The sequence below is a fragment of the Strongylocentrotus purpuratus genome, unplaced genomic scaffold (genome assembly GCF_000002235.5).
Source record: "Strongylocentrotus purpuratus isolate Spur 01 unplaced genomic scaffold, Spur_5.0 spur5_scaffold_10, whole genome shotgun sequence".
NCBI classification, from domain to species: domain Eukaryota; kingdom Metazoa; phylum Echinodermata; class Echinoidea; order Camarodonta; family Strongylocentrotidae; genus Strongylocentrotus; species Strongylocentrotus purpuratus.
This window is the reverse complement of record NW_022145595.1, coordinates 19,464,319-19,478,287: the sequence shown is the minus strand read 5'-3', so window position 1 is coordinate 19,478,287 and position 13,969 is coordinate 19,464,319. Positions and strand designations below refer to the sequence as shown.

The following is a 13,969-nucleotide window of genomic DNA, read 5'->3' as shown; positions in this document are numbered from 1 at the left end:
ATTCATCATTCCATCTTACTTGTAAAAACTGCTATGGGGACCAAATTTATTGAATACTTTTCTATTCATGGGAACAAATGGTGTGGTGGGTGCTTCATTTTTTTAAAAAACATGCTGTGGGAAAACAGACAGACTGGGGAATGAGTAGAAGAGCGTTAACAACACAGACTATTCAAAGACTCTTGGCAAAAGATCTTTACAAATTGTTTTGATACGCATTCTCTTAATTTTTCGAATTCATAGAAAAATTGTATATTGTTGCATGGTATTTAGTCAGAAAGTCAAACATGTCTAGGAATGCAGGAAATGGTTGAAAAAACCTGTGCTAAGTCGATCTGCATCCCTGATGAAAATGAGAGTAAAAAAAATTTAAGAAATAATATAATATTAATGACTGCTTTGAGAGAAATAGTTGTTTTTATACGCTCAAGGGAATACCAAGACTGAACTATTTTCCCAGTAACCATGGTTACTGGGATTTTAGAACTATTTTTTGAACTATTACATGGGTTTGGAATTTTACCGGGAATTTTACAGGAATAGTTAAAGTTTATGAATGCAATTTCGACCAATCAGATGGCTGGATTCCTTAAGTGAGGTATATAATAAAACATGTATTTATAAAGTTGATGAGCACCTCTAAATAGATCTGATATTAGTCATCCTCACAAAAACAAAAACAAATTACATACATGTACATCGTACACCGTAACTGCCATAACGAAGCGTTCACAATTGCATTCTTCTTGAAGCACAACGAGGAAGAACAATAAGCAAGGCTTTACAGAGGTAGCACAAGATAGAAAGAAAGCTACAGATTGAAAGACAGGCTGAGGGAGGGAGGGGCGAGAGAAAGAGAGAGAGAAAGAACAATATCAGAAAGGAAGAAATCAATATGGTATATATGCATGTGGAGATGTAAGGGGGAGATGCAGAGACAGAGACAAAGGCCCGAATTCACAAAGGAGGTTTAGATTTAACCCAGGCTAAATCTAACCCTGGGTTATTTAGCCCAGGCTAAATCTAACCCACGGTTTAAACCTCGCTCGGTATTCACAAAGCGTGGGTTAGATAACCCATGGTCTAAATCTAACCCACGGTTTAACCCACGGTTTAAGCATGCCTAAGAGAGCAAAAAAATAAACTGAGCATGCGCAGAATTGAAGCACTGAACTGAGCATGCGCGCTCAGTACACTTGGTTACACCACCTAGTTTACCGTCGTCTGCGAAGTCCAGATTTAGTTGTATTTGGGCTATTACACTTCGCCTACAAGTAGAGACTGAAAACCGACCGATTCTAAGTTGAGATAAGACTTTAAATCACTATTCACATACTAAAACAGTTCTCTGACAGATGTCCTCAAAATATTATAGAATTTCGCATAAATTACCTCAATAATTCCTCACTATCGTTGTTAATTTATGGCCTATAATCGTCCGACATAATTATGATCAGCTGGGCATCACAACACACTAAACATCGACAGTTTTCATGGAAGAATCCACAAAAAACTTCTGTAAACGACCCTTATACCAGAGTGAAAATTTTCTATGATGTAGTGTTCATTTTAGAGCTATATGATCACATTTTCGTTGATTGTTATGATGATTTTAGAGCGTAGGTCACACTTTAGTTTAGCAATTAATCAATCCGAAGTAAGAGTAGACTCGTGTTATATATAGCGTAGACTCCGTAGAGGCAGCGAAAGCGATCGATGACGTTTAGTCCAGAATGTGTTGATGATGTAGAAAGAAAGGGCTGAAAGGTTACGATAAATACTATCTGATAGAAAATACTGGCATTAATGCATAAAATGCATAGATGTATTGAGAAAAAAAACCGGGCTTACTGGTCACATAAAATAGGAGGACAGCAAAAACAAGGCAGTCTTGACATGTGATAAAGAATTATTAGGCCTAATTCGGGGGGGGGGGGGCCCGGGAGGGGACATTAATTGTTTTCTTAGGGGATGGGTTTTTTTTTTTTGAGGGGGGGGGGGAGGGGGGGGGGGTAATTTTGTTCTTAATTTTTCATAGGGGGAAGGGGGCATTAATTGTTTTCTTAGGGGGTGGGGCTTTACTGGGGGTGGGGGTAATTTTGTTTTTAATTTTTCTTAGGGGGGAGGGGGCATTAATTGTTTTCTTAGGGGGGGGGGCATTAATTTTTTCTGAATTTGTTTATTTCCTGTATTAATTCTTTTCTTAGGGGGGCGTTCATTTTTTTTTCTTAATTTTTCTGCTTTATTGAATTTCTCAAGGGAATAGCGATTTAAACAAAAAGAAAAGAACTTTTTTGTAAATTTCGTCTCTATTTCTCACTCTTTCACCTTCCTTGTTTTTGTTTGTTGTCTCTCTTTTTTTCACCAGCTCTCCATCCCACCTCTCTCAAATATCTTTTTATTTCGTTAGAACTCCATTTTTTAAATCCCTCTCGTACCCCTTTTCTGTCTCTTTTTTCTCCACCTCTCTCTCTCACACATACCCTTTCTCCTTCTTTCTTCATCTCTCTCTTTATCTTTTGCTCTCTCTGTGTGGGTGTTTGGATTTAGCGAAACATACCGAGTCCATTTTAATTCATGGTGTGTACTGGGTAATTATAAGTAATAGATAACAGCAAATGGTATATTAATAATTAAACAAGATAAACAAAGTAGGTCATTCACTTGTAAAACGTTTACCTCCTAACTTAATGATTTCACGAGAAAAACCACACCATCAAACAAGAGAAATTTATATTTAAATATTGACGATTTAATATGGATAATCAAAACAAGTATTCAAGGTTATTGACGAAGACAATATTGAAGTCGATAATGATGTCAGTGATGATAATGATGACAGCAATGTTGTCGGTGGCGATGGTGATGAAGCAGTCAAATAACGATTTCAGTGACGATGTTGATAATGATGAAGATGATGACGATTTCCCTTTCAAAGTGGTTGGTACCTTTTGCAAAAATGTTTTTGGGAGGAACTATATCAACCATTAGATTTCAAATCATACGGTCTAATTGTTTCAGACCACAGTACTGCATGGGTGTACGTTTCGTTCAGAGAAACTAAAGGGTGAACCAATTCCATATCGGTCATTTAATTAATCAGATTAAAAGTAAATGGGGAGCATCTCCAAAAAAAGGGAAAATTTTCATTTCATTAATAGAGTATCTGTTCTTCCTATTAATAAAATACAGTGCTTGATCTCCACCAGGACTCCTGATGTAGACACGAGTCCTATCAATTGCACCTAGAAAACCTGGCAACCTGCAGTATTGGTAGAACTGCTGCTGTGTTGCTTCTACTTCTTCTCTTGATGTTGGGAACTTCATGAATTGTTTCCTTCTTCTTGCAAACGCTTCTGACACGTCTTTGATGACTCTGCTTACAGAAGACTGTGAAAGTTGTGCCTCATCACCATGCATCTTTTGGAATGACCCTGTAAAAAAAAAAAATCCTTTTAGTGAAATATCAACTAGTACAATTTCTTACAAGTTACATGGCCAGATCAAATTCTCAAACTGAGAAATGTTTAAAGTCCTTAAAATTGTAGAATAGATTTTTTATTAAATCAGGGCTGTCAACCCTCTTGCATTTAGAGGGAGTCTCACACCACCACGCCCTTCCTCCCGCTTTGATGTAGAATCTCCCGGTTTATGAAAAAACCTCCCGCAAAACATGGTAACCGCAATTTTACCCTTTTACTTTTTCGCTCAGCCCAGATTAAATAGAAATTTACTAAATACTAAATAAGGTAAATTACTCACCAACAGCATAGAATCGAAGTGCTGTCACTACCTGTATAGGTATTGGGTCGTTTCTGTCTGTCGTCCTCCTCAGCTCTTCATCCACCAAGTTGATGAGGTAGAGCGCTGTCTCTTTGGAAAACCAGTACCTGGTCCGAAATGACTCATCATACACTTCAAAAGGGTTCATGGGTCACGAAGGCCTCTCTGAGGTCTGCCTATCAACTCTCTATTCCGATCAAGCTGGCGGAGATGGTGAATATATTCAGCCATGCTGTCTCTGTCACAACAAAATAGAAAACAGTGAATTAAAATTAGAACATGAAATGAAAAAATATCATTCATTGTTTATCAAATAAATCCTATGATATTACATGTTTTGCATTCTTTGTATTGTAGACAATCTGATTTTTAATAGCTTTTGCAAACTCTAAAAAAAATATTAACGATACTTTGATTGCATTAAAGAAATGAGTGCTATTGATTCATACTATTGGGCAATTAGGAAAGATGATGTCACTGAACCTCCATAAGAACGTAGGGGCCAATTCCTGTCATGTTTTGTTAAAAATCTACTCATGCTTGATAAAATGTGAAATTAGATACATGTACATGTAAATTAGCATTAGATGTCCCATGTGAAAGGTTGAATTTGACTAAGATTAGGTCTACATGTACTAGATTAGGAAGAACACACATTGATTTATTGGCTATTTGCTTGCACAGATTTTAAACTTGCTTCAAAATTCAAGTACAACAATGTATTGATGTAGACTCTAACAGTAACAGTTAGGCCTAGACATGATCATGATGTAGACTAGAATACTATCTAGTATAAATTTGTAGGAGTTGAGTGTAGAGACATCCGACAGTCAGTACTAGAGTCTAGTCTAGATCTAGATCTAGATGGGCCTAAAGACAAAGTTAGTAGATCTAGTCTACCTCTCATTCAGCTCAGACTTGTGCTCGAACTCAGTGACGGTGAGACACACAAACACTCAACTTCTCAAGACACAACACAACAAACCATCGGCGCGGGCTTAATTGGCATGAATTTATGAAAAGTAGATCTAAAGTTAGATCTAGTTTTAGAAAGGTCTAGATTCTAGACCACATAGACTAGATTCTAGATCTAGAGCCTGAGGTCGGCAAACCCGGACTTTAGTGCCCAGCTGAAAATCTCAGTTTATTATGGATTTAATATCAATAATATTAATTATGCTAATATATGCAAATATAAACATACCAAAACTTGATGATTTTTAATCATTTGACGTCATAAAAAGCAATTTTAAGCCAAAAATAGCAGCGAAGTAGGGGATCTCCTCTTTGCTTGATGCGAGATACTAGCGAACTGAAATAACCGAATAAAAACTATGGTGAACTAAAAAAAGAAAAGAAAAAATCAAACCACCTCTGAAATTACCTTTGATATGCGCGCATATCGGAAGAAAGAGAGAGAGAGAGAGAGAGAGAGAGAGAGAAAGATGAAGCAGAATTAAACGGCAAAGAAACGATCACCCCCAAAATAATAAAATAAATTTAGAAATGAATAAATAAAGAAATAAATAAATAAAAAATAATAATACCAATTGTGCACCCTTTCCACCCAAATTTTGCGACTATTAAGCACCCCAAACCACCCCATCCGACTCCCACCCGGCCCCTCGATGCGTGCATGTCTATTAAAGAGAAAACAGAAAGGGGCGGGGGGAGAGCAGAGAAAACTAAAAAAGAAAAAAAAAAATTAAAATAACCCTTAAATTTGGGGGGGGGGGGGGTTGTCATCTCTTCAAACCCCCAATGTTTCGTGCACATCTGGTGAGAAAGAAAGAAGAAGCAGAATAACTAAAAGAGCCCCCCCCCCCCCCCCCCCCCCCCCGGAAAAAAAGTTAGAAAAATGATTACAAAGAAATAAAAGTAAATAATAAATTTAGCCCCCCCCCCAAGCCAGTTGCCCTTTTACCCCAAATTTGGCGAGTTTTCAGCACCCCCATCCCATCCCACTCGCCCCCTCGATGCGTGCATGCCTATTAAAGAGAAAGGGAGAAAGGGACGGGGGGGGGGGGCAGAGAAAAAGAAAGAAAGATTAAAATAACCCTTAAATTTGGCGCCCCCATCAGGAAGGGGGGGGGGGTGTCATCTCTTCAAACCCCCAATGTTTCGTGCATATCTGGTGAGAAAGAAAGAAGAAGCAGAATAAAGAAAAGAGCCACCCCGGAAAAAAATTAGAAAAATGATTACAAAGAAAAATAAGTAAATAATAAATTTAGCCCCCCCCCCCCAAGGCCAGTTGCCCTTTTACCCCAAATTTGGCGACTATTGAGCACCCCCCCCCCCCCCATCCCATCCCAACCTGCCCCTATCATGTGCGCATATCGGAAGAAAAAATTAATAAACATTTCAAAGGTAATTTCAGAGGTGGTTTGATTTTTTCTTTTCTTTTTTTAGTTCACCATAGTTTTTATTCGGTTATTTCAGTTCGCTAGTATCTCGCATCAAGCAAAGAGGAGATCCCCTACTTCGCTGCTATTTTTGGCTTAAAATTGCTTTTTATGACGTCAAATGATTAAAAATCATCAAGTTTTGGTATGTTTATATTTGCATATATTAGCATAATTAATATTATTGATATTAAATCCATAATAAACTGAGATTTTCAGCTGGGCACTAAAGTCCGGGTTTGCCCCGGTATACCCTACGGCCTAGGTCTACTAGTTCTAGATCTAGAAAGTCTAGAGTACTTACAAGACTAGACCTAGATCTAGACTAGACCTAGACTAGATCTAGGTCTAGACCCTAGGCCTAGATCTAGACCTAGGGTCTCTAGATCTACTACTAGTCTACATAGATCTAGGTCTATTTTGAAAAATATTTTATTCCATTTCAATTTCTAAATCTAGAAATAGAATAGACTAGACTAGATCTAGATCTATCATCTAGGTCTAGATTCTAACTTAGATCTAGATCTAGACCTCTAGATTTCTAGATCTAGATCTGCATCTTTTACAATAATTTACAAAATACTTTTAATAGATTCATGCCATGGTTTGGCGTGCTTTGACTAATTTCTTGAGACTGAGGACTAACGTTAGATCTAGATAGATCTAGGCCTAACGTTAGATCTATCAAAAGTATCATCTAGCCTAGGCCCACGTCGTGTTTGCGTGTCTCACTGCCACCGACTTCGAGCTCAAGCTCAGGTCTTATTCAGTCAGTACTGAGTGTCAGTGTAGACTCTAGGCCTAATAGTAGGCCTAGAGTAGACTAGTAAAATCCATCAGCGCGTGGAAGAATTTTCATTTTCATTTCCGCATTTTTCGTTCTCCTCCGTCAGATGAGAAGCAGCATCAGCAGAGCAGAAAATACAAATGGAACTGTCGCTACCCCCCCCCCCCCCCCCCCCCCCCCCCCGAGGCCAGGAATGTCTTGAATGTCATGATTAACATATTTTTCTTCCCGAATCACACAATTGTGTGGTGTTATAACTAATTTCGTATTGTTAGCTGGTACATTCGCAGTTATTGCGAAATTGCCTTGCCTCGCAGGATTACATAAACAACACAACACAAATACACACGCATGGGTCCGAGCTGCGTTAGGTTCTGCGACAATGTTCGCAAAGGCTGTGCAACTTACGATGAAGATTATTATTCGTGCACTTTTTACGCATATAAATCATGTTCAATTGGGCTTCCATTGTAGCAGAACTGAGAATATGGTACAAATATGTTGTGAATAACTAAAAATACTTACAATGTAGGCTATCAAAGTTGAAAAAACAGCAACTTTGTGAAGGTCTCTTCACTTTGTTTCACCACAAATTTGTCAACAAAATTTGTACGGTCGTCGGCGCTAAAAAGCCAAAGCTCGCTGGTATGACGTCATATGACGCGTTAAACCGTGGGTTAAACCGTGGGTTAGATTTAGCCCGCTGTTTAAACCACCCTTCTGAGCAGGCTAAAAATATGACGTAATATGACGCGATTTAGCCTGGGTTAAATCTAAACTTCCTTTGTGAATACCAAAATAATGACCCATGGTCTAAAGCTCGGGGTTATGACGTATTATGACGCGATTTAGCCTGGGTTAAATCTAAACCTCCTTTGTGAATTCGGGCCAAAGAGAGAGAGAGAGAGGGAAAGGGGAAGAGAGAAAGGATTAAAGAGAGAGATATAGAGAAATTAAGATAAAGAGACAAAGAGAGAGAGAGGAGAGAAAGAGAGGAGAGAAAGAGAGGAGAGAAAGAGAGGAGAGAAAGAGAGAAGAAAGAGAGGGGAATAAGAGAGAGAGAAAGAAAGGGAGAGAGGGAAAGAAAGGGAGAGAGAGAAAAAATGGAAAGAGAGCTACAGATTGAAAGACAGGCTGAGGGAGGGAGGGGCGAGAGAGAGAAAGAGAGAGAGAGAAAGAACAATATCAGAAAGGAAGAAATCCATATGGTATATATGCATGTGGAGATGTAAGGGGGAGATGCAGAGACAGAGACAAAGAGAGAGAGAGGGGGAAAGGGGAAGAGAGAAAGGATTAAAGAGAGAGATATAGAGAAATTAAGATAAAGAGACAAAGAGAGAGAGAGGAGAGAAAGAGAGGAGAGAAAGAGAGGAGAGAAAGAGAGGAGAGAAAGAGAGGAGAGAAAGAGAGAAGAAAGAGAGGGGAATAAGAGAGAGAGAAAGAAAGGGAGAGAGGGAAAGAAAGGGAGAGAGAGAAAAAACGGACAGAGAGATAGAGAGAGAGAGAGAGAGAGAGAAAACACAATCAATATTGCAATGTGATAACAGTAATGATTATTCATCAATACATTTAAAGTGATCCTTTCCACTCATTAAATCACGTCTAATAATTCTCTCACAATGAATGGAGGAAGGTCCATGTACATTACAATGTGGCAAGACAAAGTTGGGCAGGGAGATAATTCGAAGGATTGGCAATAGCTGTAAGATATTCACTGAAGGTTGCGACACCTATTTCTGGTACTGGCTCACGTCATGCTTCTGGATGATTTTTTTTATTAATCAGCTGATTTGTCTCAGTCAAAAGCGGCTCTAATATGCTATTGGAAAGAGTGATAAATATTGGTTTGAATTATAACAATTTTTTTTTTTTTTTTTTTGGAAGGGGCCTCCATTGCTATGAATGATGTTTTGGCTGGCAAATACTGGTTTACTGGCTTTTAAGTTTATACACAGATAGATACCACAAGCCAAAAGAAGAAAGAAGACAAGGCAATAGAATGATAGATCAACTGAATCTGCAGAATTACAGATTTTTCTCTTCTCTTCCTTTTTTTCCATCCTATTGGCAAATGCATGTAGACAGAAATGGCTGTAGTTATATTTTGGGAGAAAGATTATTCCAATAGAATCTTATCATCACACACTCTCTAATACACACTATGACTGCATGAAAGAGTCTCTGTGCCTGCTGTACTATAGAGGCAACTCCCCCTCCCCCACCTCCCCTTTCCCCTTCCCCTTCCCAGACGTGAGTTGTGTCCTTGCACAATGCAACAGCAGCCAAATCCAAATCCCCAAAGAAGCACTTGTATTGTAACCTACACACAGTGAGCTGAGGAGTACATACTTTCTATCTCTGGAGAGATTAATATTTATTAATTGTACATCAACTGTTTATCCAAATTTATGTAGGACATTTGTAAATTTGTTATACCATAAAGGACATGATTGATCATGTGTAGTCATGTAGAAATTAAAATATTATTTTGTTTTGAACACAAGCACTGTATTTAAAAGAGGAAATAACCATGCTCCGATTTTCAAACACAATGTGTCTTTGTAACATACAATAATCTTGTGCTCACGTGTGCACAATCGACTAATAATCATTGAACTATGGAATGCATGACTTTAAGCTGTGGAGGAGCTGAGCCACACAACGGAGTAACAGTCAATATTTCTAAAGATCAGCTGGTCGCTCCATTTGCTTTGCTCATTCAAGATTCACAATTCTACCGGGGTTGCTATTCTCCAAAAGTAAGTAACAATTATTAAAATATCAATTCTCTTTCTTCTTAGCCGTTTTCTCAGGGTTGAGTGATTGCATATATAACATTACCGTAGACAGTATTATTAATGTTTGCATCCAGCATTCAAGAATGTAGTTATACATTGTAGCAAAGGCCTGCTTAGAACCCCAGTTTCATTGTAGATCCCTCACCCGTGCTACAGGCACAGACCTGACAAAGATTTCCATGATCTCAAAAAGTAAGTTAATGTATGAATGCCTATTGATCTAAGGACATACGATGTTAAGGACCATTTCATCCATCTGTGTGTCAGGGCTGTAATGATTTCAGCTTTTCCTATGACAGATCTGGAATAAAAGGAATGGCAAGGTAATAATACTTGCAAGGTTTGAGCGTTTCATCATGGAAGCTCAGCACTGGGTAATAAGCTACTTAGCGGTTTTCATTGTCACATACACATAAACTATTAATATCGCCACCAAAAAATGCCCAAAGCACGTGGGGAAAAAAAAGCAGGGTAGAGTTACATTGTTTGGATTTGTTTCCTGTCAGGGTGACAGTTCCATTTTTTTTATTTGTTTCCTGTCAAGGTTAGAGTTTCATATTTTTGATTTGTTTCCTGTCAGGGTTAGAGTTCCACTTTTTGGATTTGTTTCCTGTCAGGGTTAGAGTTCCACTTTTTGGATTTGTTTCCTGTCAAGGTTAGAGTTTCATATTTTTGATTTGTTTCCTGTCAAGGTTAGAGTTAAATTTTTTTGATTTGTTTCCTGTCAAGGTTAAAGTTTCATATTTTTGATTTGTTTCCTGTCAGGGTTAGAGTTATATTTTTTTCATTTGTTTCCTGTCAGGGTTAGAGTTCCATTTTTTTCATTTGTTTCCTGTCAAGGTTAGAGTTCCATGTTTTTTATTTGTTTCCTGTCAAGGTTAGAGTTTCATATTTTTGATTTGTTTCCTGTCAAGGTTAGAGTTCCATGTTTTTGATTTGTTTCCTGTCAGGGTTAGAGTTTCATATTTTTGATTTGTTTCCTGTCAAGGTTAGAGTTCCATTTTTTGGATTTGTTTCCTGTCAAGGTTAGAGTTCCATTTTTTGGATTTGTTTCCTGTCAAGGTTAGAGTTCCATTTTTTGGATTTGTTTCCTGTCAAGGTTAGAGTTTCATTTTTTGGATTTGTTTCCTGTCAAGGTTAGAGTTCCATTTTTTTTATTTGTTTCCTGTCAAGGTTAGAGTTCCATTTTTTGGATTTGTTTCCTGTCAAGGTTAGAGTTTCATTTTTTGGATTTGTTTCCTGTCAAGGTTAGAGTTCCATTTTTTTGATTTGTTTCCTGTCAAGGTTAGAGTTTCATTTTTTGGATTTGTTTCCTGTCAAGGTTAGAGTTTCATTTTTTGGATTTGTTTCCTGTCAGGGTTAGAGTTTCATTTTTTGGATTTGTTTCCTGTCAAGGTTAGAGTTTCATTTTTTGGATTTGTTTCCTGTCAAGGTTAGAGTTCCACTTTTTGGATTTGTTTCCTGTCAGGGTTAGAGTTTCATATTTTGGAATTGTTTCCTGTCAGGGTGAGAGTTCCATTTTTTTGATTTTTTTTCCTGTCAGGGGTTAGAGTTACTTCCCTCCGTTAGGGATTATTGGGTTTTTTGTTGTTTTCCTGTTAGGTGTTTGTTTTAGTGTGTTTGTATTTTTTACTGTCAAATTGTAATTTTTTTTGTTGCAGTAAAGATAGAAACCTATGACCATTGAAAACAAATGCTGTATATATTCCACTCTATGAGCTCTATCAACAAAAAAGATAGGGTTTCACTGAGTTATATTTCATTCTCTCCTCAATACACATGTATGTAGGTACGTTACATCATGGTGCGAAAGAGTAAAAGATTGCGTCCTGGAAAAAATGCTACACGTACCACACCAGTGAGCCTACCTGTAAAAACATGTCCCTGTATATGTGACACATCAGATGATAGTGTTTCTGATGGCGGTGGAGCCCCTCTTCTCGGGAGTACCTCCAAGACTTCAGCTGAGCTACCTGACAAAGAGAAAACAGGGACCACCGACAGGTAAACCAACTAATTTTCGGTGTTTCATAAGGAATATGGAATACGGTACACTTGAGATTACACTCAAATGTCATGTCATAGATGTTTTCATGATGCCACTAATCATATACCGGTCTATGGAATAATACATGAAAGAGTGTGAGAGTGTTACTTTATTTCAAGCAATACTGTACAGCTCTAAATCGAACTTCATGAACTAAATTGAACACAAAGGTTTATCCTGAATGACCTCGGGGAGCTAACAGAGTAGCCTGCCTCCGGCATGTAAGTTTCGGGTTGAAGCAGAAGATACTTGGCAAATGCCAATCCCCCTTTCCTTCACAATTGAATTATAATATAGAGTACTGAAGCTGTGACATCATAGGACATTCTAGGAAATCACAATTATTTTGCTCTGGTTCACAACATAACGAACCAGAGCAAAATAACAGTGATTTCTCATTGAAATATATTTAATCGGATAGGCATATCTCAGCCAATATTTAACATATTTGGTTTTCATCAATTGGACATTTTTTTTAATGCTCTTTCGGAATATGGAGTTCAAATTTGGAAACTCTAAAACCCTTTTTTGATGACCTCACACTTGACCACTCTATACTGTATCTCTCTCTCTCTCCCTCCCTCCCTCCCTCCCTCCCTCCCCCCTCCCTCCCTCCCCCCCCCTCCCTCCCTCCCTCCCTCCCTCCCTCCCTCCCTCCCTCCCTCCCTCCCTCCCCCCTCCCCCTCCCTCCCTACCTCCCCCTACACCTGAACAGAGCAGCCAAAACTTCTTTGGTGAAAAACATGTACCATACTTGAATGTGTGCATGTGTTTTTTATTGGGTTTGCAAAACCAAAGCCTTGAATATTATGTAATAAGAAAATTGGCTAGTACTTGCAAAAAAACACATAAAAAAATGCTTTTATTCACTTTTGATCCTTTACCACCAGTACTAAATACCAGGGTCTCATACCTGACAAGCGTCCCATGAAAGCACCCCGGAGAAATCTGTTGAGTACAGAACACTTACCCATAACAGTAGAAGTAGCACTGAAGGAACACCCTACGGATGCTGACGATGCCTTCCTCTCAGCAATCGTCCCATCTGCCGCTCTGCCTGACGAAGAAGAAGACGACAACAAAGTTTCAGATCTTGGGGTATGCATCAATACCATGTTCACATTATTGTTTCATGTACCGTAATTAACGGTGTATAAACCGACCTCGTGTATTAACCGCACCCCTCTTTTTCGCCCTAAAAAAAAATTTAAAAAATAAAATTTTTTTTTTTTTGTCGAGACAGGTCCGTGTTAAAAAACCAAAGCGGGAAGGCCTTTCATTTAATCAAGATGACAGACAAATTTGAGTGTTGTTCTAGTTTCTGAGTGGTGAGTCAACACAACGATTACTGAGCTGGGAGACATTGCCAGGCATAGCGCCAGGTGGAGGGGAATAAATCGAAACTTAAATTTTTTTTTTTTGGTGTACCGTGTATAAACCGCACCCCCGACTTTGATTTTTTTTTGGCGGCAAAAAGGTGCGGTTTATACACCGTTAATTACGATAAACAATGAAATGCGTGATTGCAATTATGATCTCTTGAATATATGGAGGATTTGTAGATTTATTGATATTATGACTTGTCACGCCTTAATTCAATCTAGGTTAGATCATTGTAAAAGTAAGAGAAACAGGAAAAAAAAAATTCCAGGAAAGACAGAACTTGAGAAGAATGCTTCAATTGATACTGATTTTGAATCATAATTGACTCTGGAACTAAACAAAGAACCTAATGTAGAAGTTGACATAGAAATTAACATAAGAGATCTCCCTTTCTCTCATCCTGGCATTCTTGTTCCAGAGGAGCAGATATGTTGGTCTCATACCTGATAGCCATGTCACCACACCAGAATCACTCCGAGAGGCATTCCTAGATGATGTGCTTCCAATGACAGTGGAGGCCGAGACCCCACATGAGGACACCAATTCCTTGCACTGATGCTCTCTTGCCTAACAGCCATCCGTGAATGTCTTGCTATTCGTCATCTCAAGAGTGACTGAAGAGGAGAAGAAAGAAAAAAAAGTGCCTTTTCTTTAAAAGCTTGAACTGATTTATGTAGACATTCGTTTCATCCTTCTCCAGTAAGTTCAGTGCTGAGAAAGAAGTTTCAGTAATTCTGGCTGGCTAGCGTAACGCTATACTCATATAAAG

The 13,969-nt window shown here is 38.4% G+C and overlaps 1 protein-coding gene and 1 long non-coding RNA gene across 2 annotated transcripts; one reads left to right on the top strand and one right to left on the bottom strand.

The window, feature by feature from the left end:
* Positions 1–2,730: 2,730 nt before the first annotated feature.
* LOC115921711 lies at positions 2,731–7,866 on the bottom strand. Its single transcript, XR_004063062.1, has 3 exons — positions 7,498–7,866; positions 3,763–4,021; positions 2,731–3,434 (listed from the first exon to the last, which is right to left on the bottom strand). It is a non-coding gene; the product is annotated as an uncharacterized LOC115921711 (long non-coding RNA).
* Positions 7,867–11,571: 3,705 nt separating this feature from the next.
* Positions 11,572–13,756, top strand: LOC115921576. The gene is made up of 3 exons (XM_030979146.1): positions 11,572–11,774; positions 12,708–12,915; positions 13,619–13,756. The coding sequence occupies exons 1-3, from the start codon at positions 11,572–11,574 to the stop codon at positions 13,754–13,756; spliced, it is 549 nt and encodes a 182-aa protein (XP_030835006.1).
* The last annotated feature ends 213 nt before the right edge of the window (positions 13,757–13,969 follow it).

Bases quoted from the DNA above. Each gene is read 5' to 3' on its own strand.
- LOC115921576 (XM_030979146.1), top strand. From the start codon at position 11,572: ATGGTGCGAAAGAGTAAAAGATTGCGTCCTGGAAAAAATGCTACACGT. The intron at 11,775-12,707 runs GTAAACCAACTA...CTTTACCACCAG, and splicing joins AAAACAGGGACCACCGACAG to TACTAAATACCAGGGTCTCA. The intron at 12,916-13,618 runs GTATGCATCAAT...TTCTTGTTCCAG, and splicing joins ACAAAGTTTCAGATCTTGGG to AGGAGCAGATATGTTGGTCT.